This window comes from Balaenoptera ricei, chromosome 10, assembly GCF_028023285.1.
Source record: "Balaenoptera ricei isolate mBalRic1 chromosome 10, mBalRic1.hap2, whole genome shotgun sequence".
Lineage (NCBI taxonomy): Eukaryota > Metazoa > Chordata > Mammalia > Artiodactyla > Balaenopteridae > Balaenoptera > Balaenoptera ricei.
The window spans coordinates 67,969,226-67,990,991 of record NC_082648.1 but is presented as its reverse complement, the minus strand read 5'-3'; the positions used below and the strand labels follow the sequence as shown (position 1 = coordinate 67,990,991).

General features: G+C 35.3%; 1 protein-coding gene across 5 annotated transcripts in view; it reads right to left on the bottom strand.

Annotated features, from left to right (window-relative positions):
- The window catches only part of PTPRQ (protein tyrosine phosphatase receptor type Q), a 280,514-nt gene that overhangs the window by 156,684 nt on the left and 102,064 nt on the right, over nt 1-21,766 (bottom strand). For all 5 annotated transcript variants that reach the window (XM_059936586.1, XM_059936587.1, XM_059936583.1 and 2 more), the window contains exons 28-35: nt 19,487-19,655; nt 17,944-18,105; nt 17,661-17,840; nt 16,949-17,056; nt 16,522-16,803; nt 6,424-6,606; nt 5,644-5,745; nt 1,791-1,911 (exon numbers count right to left, since the gene is read on the bottom strand). In XM_059936586.1, coding sequence (XP_059792569.1) covers nt 1,791-1,911; nt 5,644-5,745; nt 6,424-6,606; nt 16,522-16,803; nt 16,949-17,056; nt 17,661-17,840; nt 17,944-18,105; nt 19,487-19,655 — 1,307 coding nt within the window. The remainder of the gene's footprint in view (nt 1-1,790; nt 1,912-5,643; nt 5,746-6,423; nt 6,607-16,521; nt 16,804-16,948; nt 17,057-17,660; nt 17,841-17,943; nt 18,106-19,486; nt 19,656-21,766) is intronic.

Below are 21,766 nucleotides of genomic sequence, written 5' to 3'. Positions count from 1 at the left end.
ATGAATTGGGAGATTGGGATTGACATGTATACACTGATGTGTATAAAATGGATGACTAATAAGAAAATAAATAAATAAACATTAAAAAGAAAGAAAAAGAAAAATCTAGAAGTCATCATTGATTCCAATGATTTCTTTCTCTTTTTTTTTTCATTCTCACAGCCAATCCATTCACCAAATCCTATCAACTCTTCTTCCTAAATGTTATAAAAAGCTGCCCACTTCTTTCCTTCATCCCAGCACATCCATGGCCCAGACTCCTAATCTCCTACCTAGTAACCCTGTTAACACTTTTGTCTCCTGCAATTCTTTCTCCATAAAGTATCCAAGGTGCTTGAAATTCTCTAGTAAGTCCCATTACAACTGAAATGAAAATGAAATCCTTACGGTGGCTTAGCTCCTGACCTTTGTTGGCCTCCTACCCTCCAGGATAACTCTCCTCTGTCTCTCTCTCCGGCAACACTGACCTCCTCCATGGTCTTCAAAACGACAAGTGTGTCCCCCACAGAGCCTATGTAGTTGATGTTCCCTCCTCCTGCAGATCTTCTCTTGACAAGAAGCTCCTTCTTGGCATTCAGACCACAACTCAATGCCACTTCTTCAAAGAGGACTTCCAAAGCACTCTATGAAAAGTAGCCCTCTTTCCCCCGATTTCCCCTCATTTTTAAATTTCTGGGTATATAATCCACTTATCTCTTTAGAATATGAGCTCCTTGAGGGCAGGGGCCTTGTTCACAGGTACATAGATACTCTATCAATATTACTGAATGAAGGAATGAAAAACTGAATCGATAAATGAATGAGTAGGGTAATAGAGGGGAATGGTTACCTTCTTCTCACTGCTTCTCTTCCCACTAACATCCCTCATGTCACTCCCAATTTTGCCAAAGAGTAAGCAAAATGACTAGGAATCAGGCAACGAAGAATACAGGACATGTCCTAAGGAGCAGTATGCAAAGGGTATAAACATGTATTGGGGGGGGGGGGAATCTTAATTTAGGAAAGAGAAGAATAGACTTTTTAAAAACACCATAGCCTCTTACTCAATGATGGACCTTCCAAGTGAGGAATACAAAAGTAAGAAATGCCTGTGTTCTATAAAGCATTATGTAAATTGTATTTTCTGAGTTGAAATATTTAAAATACACTAGGAAATATGTTAGTGAGTGGTGAATCCTTTTACAAGGATTTATATTAGATCAAAGTGAGCATTTTTATCTATTGAGCTTTCATGAAGCAATACAGCCACGTTGTTAATTGATGAGAAGCACTATAGGATTACATCCTTTTCATGATTGACTCATAAATAGGCAATTAGGGTAAAGGTGATCAGTAAAAAATAAATATACTGCTTACATTTCAATGGAAAATTGACCTTAAATAATAGATTTCTGGAGAAATATCTTTTTAGTTAAATTTTAGTTAAATTATTCTGCTCAAGCAAACTTAAAGAGACAGTGACATAGAGAATACTGGAGTAAAACTGAAAGCCTTTGTATTCACTTGTATTCACATAAGCTGACCAGTCCATGACTCTGAAGAGCAGAATTTTAGTGTAATTGCACATAATACACATTTTTTTGTTTTGGTTACAAAAATCATTATCTATGCTTGGACCTCTACATAATATAGGAAAAAGTTGTTTCTTAATAAAGGCATATTAACTAGCCTATTAATAATCAGATTCCTAATGTACCTTCACAATCTGAAATTTAAAAACTGCATTCCTATTATGTCACAGATTAATACTTGTTCTCAGAACTATTTCCAAAAAAGAAAAAAATTCTTACCAGACATAAACTGTGTAATAGAGGATAATTCCATTTGGCTCCAGGGGTGGTTGCCATGACAACTGTACCGTGACACCAGACAACTGTTTTACAGAGAAGTCTTGTGGGGGAGAATCAGGAGCTGAAAAGTTAGAATATATGATAATGCATTTTATTAAACATATATAAGAAAAAGTTAAAATAGAAATGCACAAAATTTTTATTATGAACTTTCTGGTAAATGAATCAGGTACAGTGACTTTCTCCATGGGCTTGAGAGACTGTTTACTTTCAAAATGAGATGATAAAAGAAGATTTTGCATGGTGGTGTTAGAACATCTGTTTCTGTGATTCAATGGAAAAAAATATTTCATGAGAAAAAAAGAACAAGGGCTATGTCATTGTGATTTACCTACTGTTCAAGTACATCTTGGTAAATTATCATCCTCTAATAAAAATAAAACTATTGGTTGGGGTGAATAAATATACAATAAAAGAGCTCCACAAACAATAAAAAGAGATGGGAAAAAAACACACATCCAAGAAGTGGGAAAGTGATAAGTATAACATTGTGAGAGCAATTAAAATGACGGACCTCACAAATGAAAACTACACTCCTCAATTTCAGTAGTGTCATTAAACTGCAAAATAATATCAAAATCTGTTCACTGAGTCTTCAGAATTGAATGGGTTACAAAGGAAATGCCAATGTAGCACATAAACAAGAATACAGACATTTTAGGGTCTACTTCTAATTGTGCTATAATAGTGTAAGGATTTAAATATTTTAGCCATTCTGAATTGAATAAACACTAAAAAAATTACTGTAAACTAATTAGCAAGTTTATATTTCCACTTAGATAAAACATTTAGAATGGCACTTCTCAGCTCCTGTATAACAGCATAGTAATGTCTTAGAATATTAACACAATTTTTTTGCATGTAAAAGGGTATAAATTACTACAATTTTGATCATTGTTTTAGTTATGCATGGAAAGTGAACTCATAGCTAATAGAAATTCTGAGAATTTATTCAGATCTTTGAACAATGTTATAGATTAGTATTTGTGCAAATCAGTTTTTCCAATAATTTGGAGAAAATGCTGCCTATTATATTTTCTTTCTGATTTTCTGTGTAATCTCCACTATAGTGTACACATACATGTGTGTGTTTTCATTATTTTGGTAACAACAGTTTTTTTTAATAAATTTATTGAGCAGAGAAAAGCTTTATGAGATGAGTTCTATAGAATAACAGTGACAGCTAATTTATATTTTCAGTTGGTATTCTCACTGGCACTATAATAAAAATGCTAACAAATATTGATTATCGCAAGAATCCATAAGAAAATCCATCTCATTTGGAGATGTCTGTTTCCCAAGATATGAATTACCTCTAACCAAGAACTCTCTTTCATCTGTCAAAACAAAAACCTAGAATATTTTTTTTCTGAATATCATTGCCAAACTTAACTTTTGTTTATTATTGGAAAAAAAGGATTTTAGTCAAAACTAGTACTGATATAGAATATTATATGTTGTAACTAAGCATTTTTCTTCTATAATATGCTTTAAGATGTTTATGTGGAATATCAGTTCTTGGTGTTTTATATTTAATCTTCAATACATTCTTGGGAATTTTTTTATGTAAAACATTTTATTGCTAAATAAATGTAATTAACATGCCTTTTAAAATAAAATACTGAATATCTACTACAGCAGACTAAGTGTCAACCATTTTAGCATTTGTTAAAATAACCTTTGTATTCAGAATTGCAGTTTTAAAAAATGAAATGGGAAAAATTAGATTAAATAAATGCAATATCTTTTGCAATCTATCCAAGTCATCAAGACAGAGCACATGAGGATAGATAAGGGTCTTCGTAAGGCTCTTACTCACTCTGCGTGGCATGATCTTTCCTATCCCTCACCCTCCCTCTACTCGTCTGTCTTCAGGTCACAGTTTAAACATAACTTAATCAGCTACATTTTCCTGGATGCTTCAGAGTAGCTAAAGTTCCTTGTTTTTGGTCCTGGTGAACACGTAAGCCAGTAATTAGAATAATAAAAATTACTTGTCTACACATTTGTCAAATTTAGATCTCTTCTGCTGAACTTCAAGCTCCATGAAGGCAAGGAGCTCCTACTACCCAATAAAGCAAAGCTTCTCAGGCCTTTATCCATTCTAGATTTGCTATAATTTTTCTAAAAGAGGTCCTGTTCTTCACCCTATTCCTTAGCAATTATATCAATAACTGGGCCAAGGACTTAGATGGAAGTTTACCACGACTCTGCATTTTTAACAGCCCAGGTAATTTGAATGCATAGTATAATTTGAAACTATTGACTTGAGTGGTAATAAACTCTGCCTGTTCAAAATATATGTTCACTACTGGTCTAGGGTCCTTCATATAAAACCTCAGATTCTTACTATAGGGACTATTTCATTAGATTGGAAATAAAGAGGGTACTATGTCTATTAGGGCATTGCTAAAATGATTTAATACACCTTTCTTAGACATTACCTAAGAGAGAAGGAGAGCTAACCTTCTTCCCTAGCCTTTAGCCATTGTCTCTTTGGGAGAACTTTTTTATTTGGTTAATTTTCACTTTGAGAGCAAGAAGAATCTATGAAAAAAATGAAAATTTGGACAGGTGAGTTTTGCTGAAGAAACAAGCATGGAAAGTAGAGGCAATCACTAAGGAAGACTAACCCATGAGAAGACTTAGAAACTGGGGCAACCCGTTCTAAGTTTCTAGAACTGGGGGTAGAAACTAAGATCTACCAGTTTCTGACCCTGGTAGATCACCTTACCAGGATGCTTTGGTGAAGTATTTTGGTGGAGAGGAAAACACAGAGCGACCTGAAATGGGGGAAGAGGGCTTCTGAAGACTTTATTACTTGGAGTAAAGTAAGAAGAATGCAGAGAAAAGCCTTTCTTCTTCTAGAAGAACGTAACATACATTTTGTCCTGGTGAATGACTAGAATCTGAACCACAGAGTGCAGTGTATTGTGAAGTTGGGGAAACCTGAGAGGGTGAAAAAAGATATTCTACAAACACATGTTACATCCAGACCTACCCCTCTTCGCAATGGGACTTTCTTTTACAGAAGAAAAATAACATTCTCAAAATACCCAATGTAAAAAACATAAAATGTAAATCCAAATCCCAAATATATCTCTCAAAAGTAATTTTCTTAGCATGATATATGCCTATAACTTGGTGAAGGAGTATTGTAAAGTGGGCTCAGTAGTAAAGTTGATTTTATTCAGGTTAGGAAAATGTAGGCTTAAATATTCAATATGAAGGCTATTAACATTCAGGAATAGCATCTTGGCAAATTACGTAGAGAAACCTGGAAAATAGCCTGAAGTCATTAGCAAGCTAATCCTAATAACAATAAAAAATGTTGCAGGTTGATATAACAGAATCTACTACAAAACTTATGTAAATGTCTATTCTTATGAATGTTAAAGTTGAAAAACACAGTCATAACATAAACTGATTGATGTTCAAACTATTCGCACCAAAATTTTAGCCTTAAAAATTCCCATGGAAAAAAATATTACTGATTTTTTTTTTACAGAGCATGGATGAAAAAATTCCCATGGAAAAAAATATTACTGATTTCTTTTTTACAGAGCATGGATGACTTCAGAATTTTAAAAAATGCATTTTATATCTGATTTTACTGAACATAAATCTGACTTTGCAAGCTTCTTTTAAATCATGACAATGAAATCTCTGTATAAAGCTGGTGCAGCACACAAGTGCTACCCAAGGCTGGAGAATTCTTATATCTTCATTCTGTATACATGTTTTTTGAAATGTGATGGATTCAAAATATATCACTATTCACTGCTATATTTACCATCTTCTTCAGTCAGCACACTTATGGGTGCACTCCGAACTCCTTCACCTTTGAGTGTACTAGCTGACACCTCAATTATATATTGCGTATACTTCTTCAGTCCTAAATAGAAATAAAATAGATAAGACTTACAAAATGTCCCTTAATTATATGCAAGAAGCAAACTATGAAATGTCTCTTAACACTCTTTCAAAAGTAAAAACTAGGGGCTTCCCTGGTGGCGCAGTGGTTGAGAATCTGCCTGCCAATGCAGGGGACACGGGTTCGGGCCCTGGTCTGGGAGGATCCCGCGTGCCGCGGAGCGGCTGGGCCCGTGAGCCACAATTACTGAGCCTGCGCGTCTGGAGCCTGTGCTCCGCAACAGGAGAGGCCGCGATGGTGAGAGGCCCGCGCACCGCGATGAGGAGTGGTCCCCACTTGCCGCAACTGGAGAGAGCCCTCACACAGAGACGAAGACTCAACACAGTCATAAATAAATAAATAAAAGAACGTGAATTTCTAAAAAAAAAAAAAAAAGTAAAAACTAAATGAAAATGTAGTTCTTGGAATAGTAACTACTATTTTGAAGACAAAATATCAAAAAATGTGGGAAAGAACTGACTTAGAGTAGTCTTTCATATGACCTGCCATAAACTTCTAGTTTTTTAACCAGAACGCCAGAATTGTCACACCCTGTATAAAGCTAATCACACTTAACATTTCTAATATAACAACAAGCTAATATTTTGTGGCCACTCTGTCAATATAAATGTAAATATCCAATATTATATATATTTTTACCTTTAATGTTCTGGGTCAAAGAGGTTGTATTTATAATTCTTTCCTCACTTCCATTACTTTTCTTGAGATAAATTGTATATTTTTGTATAATTCCATTGGGACTGTTTGGGGGAAGAAATGATAGCTCAATCTCTCCAGCGGAAATGTTTTTGTAAGTAATATTTTCTGGTGCACTATCAGGCACTGAAAAAAATAAAAATATACATGCATAAAACAATTCCACCCTAATAGTGCATTTTGCCGAAGTTTTCGCTCCAGTGGATAAGGATAGGTATACATGAACATTCATTAGAGTGCAATTATAATAAACATCCTAAATGCAGTAAAATATGGGTAAATTATAGCACTTACAACTGTATAAGACGAATTTCATTTCAAAGAAAATTCATACTATAACTCTACAGACTAATGTTTATAGGATGCTATTTTTATTAAAATACCTGAGACTATATTAAACTGTCTTACATTGCAGTACATGCAGATAAAGTGGTCCCTTGGTGTCTGCAGTGAATTGGACCCTCACCCCCACCCCCTTCATGGATACCAAAATTCAAGGATGCTCAAGTCTTATATAAAATGGCATAGTATTTGTGTATAGCCCATGGACATTCTCCTGTATACTTTAAATCATCTCTAGTTTACTTATAATACCTAATACAATATAAATGCTATGTAAATAATTGTGAATATAATGGAAATGCTATGTAAATAGTTGCCTGCCAGCATGCAGTAAATTCAAGTTTTGCTTTTTGGAACTTGCTGCAATTTTTTTTCAAATATTTTCAACCCACAGTTGGTTGAATCTGTGGATACAGGGTCCACAGATACAAAGGGCTAACTGTACAAGAAGGAGGACTGAAAAACACTTAAAAATTGATTCTGCCTTTCATTAATAATGATAATAATACATAAATGATTAATAGATTAGTTTTGATATACAACAAGATCTATGACAAGACAAGGATCCTCTCCTAGATATAAGGTTGCATATAATAACCTGGTAACAAAACAGTCTACTAAGGATACAGGATATCAATAAATAAAACACTAGTTTTCTGTATCTACTAATGTTCTTATTATATTGAATGTAATGGTCACAAAATGGTTTTCTACATATATTCAAATACTAATACTACATGTGGGATTCCAATTCTGCCAAAATACTGGAATAGATAAACACTAAATTGAATGACTATTATAATTAAAAGAAGTAAAACTCTGCATAAAATTAACATTTTTCTTGTCACGTAAGGAATTGCAGAGCTGACAAGGGAGTTAGAAATTTCTGGTGGTCCAAAAACAAATGCAAAAAAACAAACAAAATAAAATCAATCAAACAAACAAAAAACAAAGTAAAAACAAGAATCCTGAGATGGAAGCTGGTACTAAAGCCTGCTCTGCCTTGGAGGGTACTGGTCAATCCTGGTGACTTTGAGTTTCTGTATTAACAGCTGTGTAGAGTGCCAGAAAAAGAGTATAAAACCTTGGGCCAGAAGAAGGATAAAGGATACCCCTGCATCAAGAATTGGAACCCCAAAAGAATGCAATTTCAACTAGGGCCATGATATTGGCCATCTCTGGGGGCACCTTGAATTCTTCTGCAGAGTACCACAGAACTCAATGTGAGTGGTAACTCCTAGGCTTGTGCAATGTGGTGTATTCACTCTCAAGGACTAGGGGGTGAGAAGTAAGCCCACCGTGCAAAAGAGGCCAGAAAAGTAACTTGTTTCCTCTTGCCACTCCTCTGGATGAAGAGGTGGAATAGAAAGAAAAATTACACGTTTTTGGAACTGTAAGCCTATCCCTATGAGCATATGTGGCCTAAATACATGCTACCCATATAGCCTGAAAAGACCTCTACTTCAGAATATAAATTAAAATGAATTTGAGTTGCCATTACTCAAAAGCAACTAGCAGAAGCAAACACACATTTTCTTGGAAGAAAAACTCAACTTCAACTCAGTCTACATAAATTTCCCACAGATGAAGTTTCAAGGAATATGAACTCACTGATAAAAGTCACAAAACACACAGGCAAATCAGGCACCAATAGTTAAAGCCAGCAAAGAAAAAGGAAAACACACACACACACAGCAGTCAGACTTCAAAAGACTTTAGACACTGAAGTTATCAAAGAATAAAAATACAAATGTTTAATATATCTCAAGAAATCAAACATTTGAAAGTATGAGCAAAGAATTCTTTAGATAATAATAAATAATGTAAATAACCAAGCAGACTTGAAAGAGAACCATATAGGACTTGTAGAATAGAAAAATAATAACTAAAATTAAAATTCTCTTGCACAAAAAAGCAGATTAGATATAGTGAAAATTTTAGCAAAAAAAATTTACAGTATTGAATAAATTATCAAAAAGTAACTCAGAGAAAGAAAATGTAGAGAATATAAAATGGCAGTTAAGAGACATAAAGGATATACTAAGGGGGTCTAAGAAAGTAGAGAAAATGAAGAAGAAGAAATATTTGAAGGGATAATGGCTGGGACTGATCAAAATTGTTGAAAGATATCAAGCTTCAGAACAAGGAATCCCAATAAATCTCAAGCAAAATTTTCTTTAAAAAATCATATTTAGGGGCTTCCCTGTTGGGGCAGTGGTTAAGAATCCACTTGCCAATGCAGGGGACACGGGTTCGAGTCCTGGTCCAGGAAGATCCCATGTGCCGCGAAGCAACTAAGCCCATGCACCACAACTACTGAGCCTGCGCTCTAGAGCTCGTGAGCCACAACTACTGGGCCCGCGTGCTACAACTACTGAAGCCCACGTGCCTAGAGCCTGTGCTCCACAGCAAGAGAAGCCACCGCAATGAGAAGCCCGCGAACCGCAACGAAGAGTAGCCCCCGCTCACTGCAACTAGAGAAAGCCTGTGTGCAGCAACGAGGACCCAATGCAGCCAAAAATAAATAAATAAAATAAATAAATTTTAAAAACTCATATTTAGACACATCATTGTGAAAGTACAGAATACCAAAGAAGAGAAGATCTTAACAACACCAGGAAGAAAACAGATCATCTACATAGGAATGACAATTAGACAGAAAAGTGACCTCAGTTGAAAAACTAATGGAATTCTAAACCCAGAAAAATTAACAATAGCAAAATAAAAGCATATTCAGACAATCAAAAACAGAGAGAAAGCCATCAATGCAACCTCAACAGATGAAACTGTAAACAATGCACTTTAAGCAGAAAAATATTTGCTGGAGATGAAAGATCACAGTTGGAAAGATACTGGTTTAAAATTGCCTTCATAGAACAGTAACAATAATGACTAACTTGACAGTTAAACAACATAAACTAAATATGTGCATATTTTTGCCATTATAGAGCCCTGATATAAGTCCTTTCCTTTCAAAAGAAAGAATAGAACCTTTTTTACTGGTAGTGTAAATACAATGGATATAAAAAATGCTACTAATAAATATAGTAGAGAAAATTCAAAAGCCTTAAAAATGTAGAAACAGTACCCCCTCACCCTCACTGTTACCTGTTATGAAGTGCATTGCATCTAAAGCAGACTTAAGAGGAAAAACTGAGATAAGAATGTTAATATTTCTAAAACTTTGGGAAGAACTGTAATTCAATACATAACTTGATATAATAATATATAGCAATATAATCCTACTATCCCTTCCCAAAGACTCAAAATCTTCTCTACTATCTTTCCAAGCCAAACCATTAAATTGAGAAAAATCCTCAACAACTACTCTGAATGCTTTCTTAGCCTTCTGGCTCTAAGTGAAATCTTGGAACTGCTTGAGAACACTACAACTCAGCACTCTTGGGTAACAGATAGCTATTTGTTTTTCTCTCATCATTCCTATAACCATAGGGCCTGGAAGTCAAGTATTCATGCTTTTCTTTGCCATATCCAGATCTATTCTTCTTCTTCCTGAAAAACTCGAGGTGTTACCCCTCCTTTAAGACAATCACCTAGTGGTACTCTTCCACTTCTCCACACATCTTAAAAAGTTTATCACCTGTATGACTGACTTCCTCTCTACCACTCTCAGAGATGTCAACATTGATGGAAATGATCTGTGCTATTCCGTGGACTCTGTATTCTTCGAGCTCCATAATTTCAATAATCTTTTCCTCCACCTCACTTTAACCATTAGCTTTCATGGCAACACCTGAGGGCTTGTCATTACCAATAACTGTCAGTATTCCTCTCTTTGGCAACCACCTATCCTTCCAGCTGACTGACCCTTGTATGTCCAATCCAACAAGTCTTTGACCCTAATCAAATCTTCACTGTCCATCACCTCCCTTATGTCCTCATCTCCCTACTTACTCAGGTCAGAGTCTACAGCCTATCACTAAAATCACTCCCTAGCAATCTCCAGAAACTCCTTTTTCTATCTTACTTTTCTTGCAAGATTCCAACTTAGGTTAAACTGAACTCAGGGCTAGTTCTACATCTGCAATATAACAGCTAAAAATGTCTGAATAAAATACCACTCCATGCTCACTAGTCTTACTTTAATTTATAACCTCAAATCTCAAATCAATCTTTTCCACTGCTTGGCAGCCTATCTATTTTTTAGTTAATTCAGTCTCCTCTGTTATGTATGTTTTCACCATATTCTCTCTCCACAAACATCCACTATCTCCTCCCCCTCCTTATTCGAAGCTGATAAACTTGCTTCTAATTTCATTGAGAAAATAAAAACCTTCAGAAGAGGACTACATACGTTCCTACCACCCCTCTTCCTTTAACTGCCTTCTCTCCTTACTCCTTTCTAAAACCTAGCCCACTTCAGCACTAGATTCCACTCCATCTACCTAGTCAGACTTTAGACTTGACATTCTTTCCTCTGTTGTATTTTTAGTTTTTCTCTCTTCACTGAATTATTTCTATCATTGTATACATGTAAACACACGTCAGCTATTGCTCCATTCTATCCTCCACTTTATATCAACATTCCTCAAAATTTGCCTTTCCTCATTTTCTCCACTTTCTTGTCTATCATGCTCTCTTAAGTCCCACTTCAATTAGGCATTTCCCCCCATTTTTAACCATGAAACCTACTGTCATGGAGTCATCGGTGAACTCCATCTTGCCAAACCACGAATCAACTGCATGCCCTCATCTTAGTTCACTGTCAGCAGCATTTGACATAGGAAATAAATTGCTTCTCCTTTAAAATATCTATTCATTTGACTTCCAAGACATGACCTTCTCCTGATTTTCCTCCTACCTGACTGGCTCCTCCTTGACTTCCCAAAGTCTCCATGTCCTGTTGCTCGAGGACATAGTTGTATGCTTCTTTTCATCTTTATCTACACTCACCCTGATGTAGTGTACCTCATCCCTTGACTTTGAATACCAGAGATGTGATGATGCCTTTAAATTGTATATTCAACCCTGGATCCTTTCCCTGAGTTTTAAACTTATATGGCCAATTGCTTTCATGATAGGCACTTGACTATTTCAAACATGTTCAAAACATGGACTTCTGAATTTTTCAACCTGACCTCTTCCGCAGACTTCCTCATCTCAGTAAATGGCACCTCATTCACCAAGATACTCAGACCAAAAACCTAATAATAAATCTTGAGTTTCCTCTTTATTCCCACATCCAATATATTCAGCAGCAATCTTCTAAAATTGCAAATCATATCATGTTCTTGTCTCATAATTCTCCAATAGCTTCACATGAAAATTAAACACTAAACATCTTAGTATGGCACCTAAGAACTGGCATTGTCCACCTCTGCCTGCCTCTCTCCCTCCTCATCTGCTAATCCTATCCCCATAGCTCATACTGCTCAAATGACAGAAATGTTCTTCTTTTCCTCAAACACATAAAGTGCCTTCCCACTTCAGGAACTTGGTAATTGCTATTCCTCTTTCTGGAACACTTTTCTTCCTTATCCTCATCTAATTAAATCTCATACATTATTAATATCTCTAGGTAAATATAACCTCAGAGAGGCCTTTTCTCAGTCTTCTATCTCAAATAGCCTGCTCACTATTCTATAGCTCTCTCTTTTCTTTCCCCGATATTTTTTCTTCAAGGAATTTGCCAGTACAAAAAATCATAAATATTATCTGTTTACTGGTTTATGTTCTGTGACCCTTCTAGAATGTTAAGTTCCAGGAAGATAGAAATTTTGCCTTATTTACTGCTGTAACTACAGCGCCTAGTTCAGTGGTAGCACGTGATATGGAATCCATAAAAATCTGTTCAGTGAATGAATAAATATGCTCAAAATGATACAGAATATATTTAAAACAAGAAAGAAATTTACAGCTAAGGAAAATAAGTAAGACTGAATTGAAGAGCTCTTTAATTGCAAGAAAAAAGGAATTAGTGATGCTGTGCTTGAATTTTATAACTCAGTATAACTTCCGATTTTGAAAAATTCTCATTGGAATTTGCTAAATCGTCCCTCTGGAGTTAACTGCCTTCCACCAGTAGTCAGGATACAAATATGCATCCCTGACCCCAGGCTGATATCCTTTGCATTTTTATTCTTTTATCCTTAGGGGATAACCAATGCTGGATCTTCAGGGAAAAATAAAGCAAGACAGACTTAATGACAGTGATTTTGGAGAGTAATGATTCACTTAAAGTTTTCTGAAATAGCATGGTGTTTCCAATTGTAGAAGTACCACGTAAAATAGACAACTCATGAATAAAAATTATTATAACAGTTGGAATAAGCTGGATCTATTAAAAAAATTTTTAAAAATAATTTAGGTCATGAAGATCCTAAAATAGAAAGTGGTAAGTTACCTTGAGTATGCCAAAAGATTGTTGTTTGGCATACATAGTTATATAGAGAAAGTAATAAATGCCATTCATTAACATGAATAAATGTATACAGTCCTACACAGAGCTTTGACCAACATCTAAGTTACTATCCATTAGTGGTTGTTGCCCCAAATCAGACTTATTCAAGGCATTCGGTTAAAGGCTTTACTGTAAAGAAGGTTATGTCTTAAAAAAGAAAAGAAAATATACATATATAGATCATCAAAGGGTAATTTGTATGGGAACTTAATGTTCTTCATGTGGTTATTGTGCCCTAAGTATGAGAAAATATAAGCTAATCTCAAGTTTGTTTATCAACTGCACATTCTATACTTAAAACTTACATAAACACACAGACACACATTCAATCCACACACACACACACACACACACACACACACACACACACACACGAGAGCAACCTTACATTGATCTTTCCTGCTTGAACACAAGAGTATTTTACTTCCAAGCATTAGTAAAATAATCAAGATAAAACATCTGAACAAATAACGTACTCCTATTTGGAATTAGCAGCATTAACACATTACTGAGTTAGCATAGCTCTCAATTTCTCATGAAACAATATTGAAAAGTGGGATCTTGTTTTTTATAGTAAGAGTAGAGGGTGTATTTATTATATTTAATAAGAATATTGAGCCCTGGGAACAAACAGATAGTTGCTCCTGAGCACATCCTGCTTCAAATGACACCTTGAGACTGCTTAAAATTATAGCTTCCTCTTTCACAAAAAGAACTCAACTCAGTGGTTCAACTGTAGCAAACATGATCTAGGAAAAGTCATTAATGTAGATTCCATTGCCTATGAAACACCCAGTAATTTATATTAACTTTAGGAGGGTGGAAATTCATTTCCTTTTACAGAGCTAATATAGCCCAGTAAGGGTTGGTATACTGTAAATTATTTGCTGAATATTTGTTGAAAGGATGAACTTCTCAGACCTCAGTTTTTCATTAGGAATGAAGATAATAATACCTTATTGCTTTATTCTGGAATTAAATAGGCAATTTTTGTGAAAGCCAATAGAAGAGCCCACAATGGTATGTTGCAGGTACTTAAAATATGCTTCATTCCTTGACATGGTGTAAAATGAAACCAGGTAGAGTAGATATTTTTCTCAAAAATACTTATTTTAAGTACAATATTTATAAAAGTAATAAAGCATGTCAATATATATAATATCAATTAAATGGCACTATAATGGATAACTTATGATAATAAAAAATGCTCTTTTCATTACACTCTTTTTTTTTTTTTTAAATTAATTAATTAATTAATTTATTTATTTATTTTATTTTTGACTGTGTTGGGTCTTCGTTTCTGTGCGAGGGCTTTCTCTAGTTGCGGCGAGCGGGGGCCACTCTTCATTGCGGTGCGCGGGCCTCTCACTGTCGCAGCCTCTCTTGTTGCGGAGCACAGGCTCCAGACGCGCAGGCTCAGTAATTGTGGCTCACGGGTCCAGTTGCTCCACGGCATGTGGGATCTTCCCAGACCAGGGCTCGAACCCGTGTCCCCTGCACCAGCAGGCAGACTCTCAACCACTGCGCCACCAGGGAAGTCCCTCTTTTCATTACACTCTTATTCCTGCCATTACAACTATTGTCATCCTCTATGGTCAATTTTATTAATTTCTGTGACCAGTCTCAAGAGGATACTTTTGCTCAAAGGTAAACTACTTTACTAGATTCCTAGTTCCTCAAGGTCAGGGACAAGGCCTCACCTATAGCATCTGTCTGAATCATAAGAAATTGTTGATATTTGGCCAATTATGACATATAGGAATAGCAACTCCATATGGTTCAGCCAGTATCTAGGCAATAAATATTTACTTTTTACAATGCAGGGATAAAACAGTAACTTTACGGAGTTGGCCTAAAAGTGATGCTGCAATATATGACTATAAACATAATATAAACAGTGCACTAAGATCATCAGGCAAATGTCTTGCTTTGTGCTATTTGCTCTTGCATCACTGAAACACAATTAATTCTTTGCTTGCATTATTTCCTTTATATGGGATACATCCCCTGGCCACCCAACAACCTCTATAACGTCCATTCCATCGACTCCTTAAGACTCAGGTCAAACGCTACCTCCTCTGTAAGGCTTCTCCAGGCATGTCCTTTCTGTGCTCAGACTCTGCACCTCTGTCTATACACATACCTCAAGAATGTATATAGACTGTAACAGCTTCATCAAAGAATATATTCCCAAAATAATCAAATTATTTTTATTTAAAATATATTTAAAGAAATCTTATTTTTCTCTATTTTAAAAAAGAGTTTATGTTATCCAACTTTGAGATGGCTTATGTACTGGGTTAACATAACTGATACTACAATTTCTAAATAAAAACAAGTTTAATTACCAAAAAAAAGAATGTAGGGACTTCCCTCGTGGGGCAGTGGTTAAGAATCTGCCTGACAATGCAAGGGACACGGGTTCGGGTCCTGGTCCAGGAAGATCCCACATGCCGCGGAGCAACTAGGCCCATGCGCCACAATTACTGTCTGCGCTCTAGAGTCCATGAGCCACAACTACTGAGCCCATGCGCTACAACTACTAAAGGCCACGCACCTAGAGCCTGTGCTCCACAACAAGAGAAGCCACTGCAATGAGAAGCCCACGCACCACAACAAAGAGTAGCCCCTGCTCGCCACAACTACAGAAAGCCCGCGCGCAGCAACAAAGACCCAACGCAGCCAAAAATTAAATAAATAAATAAATTTATTTTTAAAAAAAGAATGTATGTAGATATATGTATGTGTCTATATACACACGTACATATATATGTATAGAATTTATATACATAGTCTCTATACATCTATATACATCTATCTATAGATATACACCTACATTCAGCTTTACATATATGTACATCTATACATATATATGTATAAATATAGATACATCTACATCTATAGATAGAGGTATATGGATGTATAGAGAATGTATATAGATTATACATAGTATAGGAGTCTACTCTTATGAACGTGTCTCTGCTATTACCTAATTTGAAAGCAACCAAATTTATAGGTACACTGAAAAGACCTTTGATTTCTCAAGGTATTTCATTTGAAAAAAAATCACTGATTTTTATTCTGGAGTTCCCTTATATGTAAATCAGACAAAAAATTTGCGCAGCAAGTCTTTTCCCGCACTTTACCGGAAAGAGTATATAAATTCCTGGATTATACAAAACAGAATGACAGACTTTAGGTTATGTAAAATATAAACAATATGGCAATTATCAGCCATGTTTACTTCCTTACTATGTATTAAACAAACAAAAACTTACCAGTCTCAGAAGTCCTTACAGAGAGTAAAGAAGATAACTGATTGCCATGACCAAATCTGGTATATGACCTTACAGAAATGTTATAGAGGGTGTAAGGTTTTAAGTCTCTTAAAATTATGTTTGTTGTTGAGGTGTTCTTCATGAATAAGGCATCTATATTTTTATAGAGCACTTCATAAGCAACAATAATCCCACTGGGTTTCTCAGGTGGTGACCACTTCAAACTTATTTCACTAGCAGTAACATCAATAACTTCAACATCTTGAGGTGATGATTCTGGTTCTGTAGGGAAAAAAACCAAAACTTTAAATACATGTTATTTTTTCATGCTTATTACTTCAGACACTAAAGGCAGCATGAGGTAGATGGCAATAAGCATGCAACACCATTTGTTTCTTTTTATTAAAACTGCACCCGATACTCTTACCATCTTCTGGAGTTCTCACAAAGATGTCATTTGCTTCGGACAAAGAACTTTCTCCAACACTGGTTGAGCCAGCCACTCTCATTTTATATTTTGTATATTTCTTTAACCCTATAAGGACAACAGGCAATTTGTTTAAAGTCCTTAAAATAATATTCTTGTATTAGTGCCATTTAACACAGGACTAGTGAAAATAACTTATTCGGGAGACTGGTTCTCTAAATCAGCCTCCTTATAATCCCAATCTCCCAAACTTCCTTGGGATGAGAGCCTTTCCATCTTGATGACGTTTTAGTTTTTTCCTAAAATATTAAGGCAATCATCTGAGGCTGAAGAAATCATTTTTGGCACACTGCAAGGAGTACAGTTGATTTGGCACAAACACCGTGTCAGCTCAATTACTTCAGCTGATTGTCACATACAATCAGTCAAGCCATCAATACTGAGTTATTTTGATGTACCAGGCATAAAATCCCCTAGGTTAAGAGTATATTCTTAGGATACCTGTTATCTGATGACTTTATTTGCAGACAAATATAGTTAAAGGAAAACACATCTAATCAAGTAATTTCTGCAAGTATTTTTCAAGATATCCATGGGAGCATAGCACAACAAAATCTGGAATGATGCAACACGTGCCCTGCTGTGTTTAACGGCATAGAGAGATGTGTATTTTCCATCAGAAAAAGAATGTCGAAACAAAACTTTGTTCTACCTGTTATGAGAAAGCTGTTATCTATAGTAGTCATCTGGAATGCTCTGTTTGTATCCAGTTCCATTGCATAAATTGTATAATGAGTTATTTTTCCATTAGGATATTCTGGAGGATCCCAATATAACAAAATAGATGAAGAACTAATATTTTTATAGTTTATAACTTGAATGGAGCTTGGCACTTGAGAAGAAGAGTGAACAATTAATATGAATGAAAAGAAAAGTATTACAGTGTACAAGAGAAATATTTGCAGGTAATTATTTCAAAGGAAATACATTCTTACCTTGCTCACGTGTCCTAACATTGAGAACCGTTGGTGGTCCTTCTCCCATGATGGTGAAAGCAGATACACTAATCATGTGCTCAGTGAAAGGTACAAGTCTCCTGATAACGTAAGACAGCTGTTCAGCAGCAATGTCAGCGATATACTGGTTCCTTGAAGTTCCTATTTGAAATCAGTTTTTAAAAAATGTTTGGCTTTGTGATCAAGATCATTCTTGCTCACACAGTGAAATTTTAAACCCAATTTCACATTATTCATTAATCTCTCCATGTAATCCTTTATATGAAAGGTAGATATATAATTAATAATAAATATGCCAAATATACCCCAACAATATACATAAATAGTTTGTGATCATAATATAGTTTTGCTAGTTGTTATACACTATCCCAGAACAAGAGATTAGTGTTTTGAGAAAATATAACTTTCTAAAAAAGACAGGCTAGGAGTTTTTTCTGAGAAGACCATTAGGCAATAATATCAAATTTAAATATTATAAGTCAATGCTGTGTTATAATTTGAAAATCATAGAAATAAGGTTTTATTTGGACTCAAAATTCACCACACATTTGCTAAATCCATTAGTGATTTAAAGCAAGCATGCTTATAAACCTGCCACATAAATATGTCTGGACAAGGATTTCAGAAAATGTTAGTTTTTTTAGTTTTTTAGAACTTGCGCTTACAATGTTAATTAGCATTTAGGCCAAACAAAGTATTTAAGGAAACATCTACATCAGAAATCATGGGCCTCTTAATTTTTAGTGTCTTCTAAAATTTAAGTCTTCTTTGCTCAGGAAAAACAGATCAATGAATGAAATAAACATATATAAAATGCAATGTGATACTTCTGCCTAATTCCATCATCAACAAAATAATATAACACTTTTAATTTGGAAACAAATCAGAGAAAAAACAGTAAGAAAAAATTTTTTTCTCACTTAGCATTTTAGAAAAACCAGAGAGATCAATTTAGATTTGTGTCTTCTAACCAAGTATTTTTAATTCGCTATATATGACATTCTCTTTTTAGAGACAATAAGATCCATTGACCCTGAAGAGCAAGTGTATACACTAATGACATCACCACATCATTGGGGTCACCTACACCTGTTTATCACCCCATGCACTAGAGTTGTAACTTTCTGACCTATTTACCTTCAGTGACATTTGAAAACCTATTAGTCAAAAACTGCAGAGAGTGTGAGGCCTGTAAATGATTTGAAGATATGTTAATCCCTTCCCATCACACCTGCTTTGGCAACTGTAATAACTGATTGTCTATGCAGCTTGGCTAGAGACTCTAGGGTGCTACTTTCTCTCCGAGGAAGGTCAGATGGGTTAGGAGGGGCCAGCTCCTGCCTGTGTGGCATTTCCATTTGCTGTATGAGGTTATCCGACAGTTAAAGAAGAAAAAATCTGACTCCAGCACATGGACCATTAATAATTGGGTTGAACTCCCAGCTAAGGTTCATATCTGTGCTAGCTAGTACTGGTGGTTTAAATACATTTCACAGAACAACAACAACAAAAATGTACCTACCAACTGTTGAAGCTCTGCTCCTCACAGGAAAGTTATTATGTGGACGACTGTTATACATAGCTGAAGCAATCGAGTACAGGTCAGAAGACATCTCTGCTGAACCCTCAAATAATCCTGCCATTGACTCTACTATGTTCACAGTTTCTGGAGCCATGGGGTCTTTTATATACTGCAATTGAAAATAGATATTTACAAAGACTGCTCGTGACAGTTAAGTTTAATAATGGCTTCACTCAAGGACTAGTTTCAAAAACTAGTAATTCTGGAATCATGGTTTTTTTTTTAAATAATATTATTTCCATGACTGCTGTTTCTTTCACATTCCAAGATTTCATTCTGAAGCTACTAAAATCCTGCATCATTGTACCCATTGTGATCAATTGCGTATCTTAAGAGACCAATACTGTATTGTGGGAAAAAGGAGATAATTCGTTTCTGACTTAAGTTAGCTTCTTTATGGTAAAATTAGACATCCTCATGCAAAGGTTTCATGACTAAAATATTTTAACTGCTCACCCCCCAAAAATAAGTGTTCTAGGCTTACTGCTTTATTAATATGTGTTTTGCTTTGCCGTCTATATGTCCTCATTTGTATACGAGGTGTGAGCAGCCTGCATGCCTGGGTAGATACACGTCACTAATAATAGTTTAATCTGTCATCGAGAGAAGTTACAGACATGAACAAAATTACATGGCAATAATTTTCAGAGTTCAAGGCAGACCTATCCAAGGCTCTGGATTTAAGGAATATTTTGGGTAACTGTGATTGTTCCTAGATGCCATAGTGTATCTCACAAGTGTCGAGTTCACCAAAGTGGCACATAATGAAGTGAAAACAAAATATCAGGAGCAGATTACAGATATACACAGTAGAGTTTTACGTTGGGACAACAGGAGGACTCTCTCCTTTCTTTCCCACATAGCATAACGGATTGAAAGAGAATGAGAAAATTTGAATATGGTCTAGGTTTCAGATGGTACCAAGACAATATCAGTAATTGTGTCAATTGTGGTAACGGAATTATTGAATAAATTAAAATGTCCATGTTTTGTAGGAATCCATACTTAGGCACATAAGAGCAAAAAGATATGAAGTCTGGAATTTATTTCAAAATAGCCGGCATCAACAGCAACAACAACGAGAGACAGCTGGGGCAAGAATGGCAGCATGATGCTAATTACTGAATCCAGGTAATGGGTTAATGGGGACACATTTTATAATACTCTTTTTTTCTCCATTTATACCAGTTCAAAATTTTCCAAAATGAAATAGTTTTGGGAAAAAAAGAAACTGTTGCAAGAACTACTCTCTTCTTGTCAATTCCTTTTCAAGTTCAGTTTCAAAACTCACTCCAAACCCTTTTTTTAAAACAGAAAATTATTCTATTCCTTCTCAATTCCCTGCTCTCGTACCCTCAGAATTTGTAATTAATTCATAGTATAGGTTTTATTTCTTTATAAAATTTTGGTACACCTGTGTTTTAATTATCTTACATGTTTTGGGATTGTGTTTACTCCGAGAGTCAAAAACAGGCTTTTAATTCCTTATTAACATAAAGCACTTAGTATTGTTAAAAAAGTAGTAGATACCAGGAAAAATATCGGGATGGCAAGAAATTTTAAGGCAGTTTATTTATTTAACAAGCTACAAAGACAGCTCATTTAAATATTAACTTTTCTGAAAAATAAAAAAATGGAGAAAAGATGCAAGGATATCTCTAGCTCTCCAAATGATATTTATAAAATAAAATTATCTAAATATTGTTACATCTTTAGCCAGAAAAGTATTGTGATAAAAAGTAGGGAGACACCAATAAGATTTACTCTAAGAATATTGTGATAAAGCACTCTGGATAAGGAACCCTATATGGAACAAACTAAAGCTCTTCCATCTTTCAAGGCACACTTCAGCTCTCTCTCCACTGGGAAATCAGAGAAGGCATGAATCACAAACACATAATTCAGAGATGCTCTGGTAGTCCAGTCAATAGTTTATGCCTGAACCACACAGCTGTTTCCACTATCAATCAGCCACCCTTTGAGAATCCAGTGTACAAAGCACTATAAAGGGTATGACGGGGTAATACAAAGAATTTCCCCTGAACTATGATTTTGCATTAAATCTCTCATATTTTATACCAATGTCAGATAAGCTTTTGAGAGTTAAACCATTGTACCCTATCAATTAACTAAGTTAAGCATCTCTGTTGACAAACTGCTGTTTCAGCCTAAGAGCTGACCTGAGTTAATTCTATCTGAATTTTCCCAAATTCATTGGAA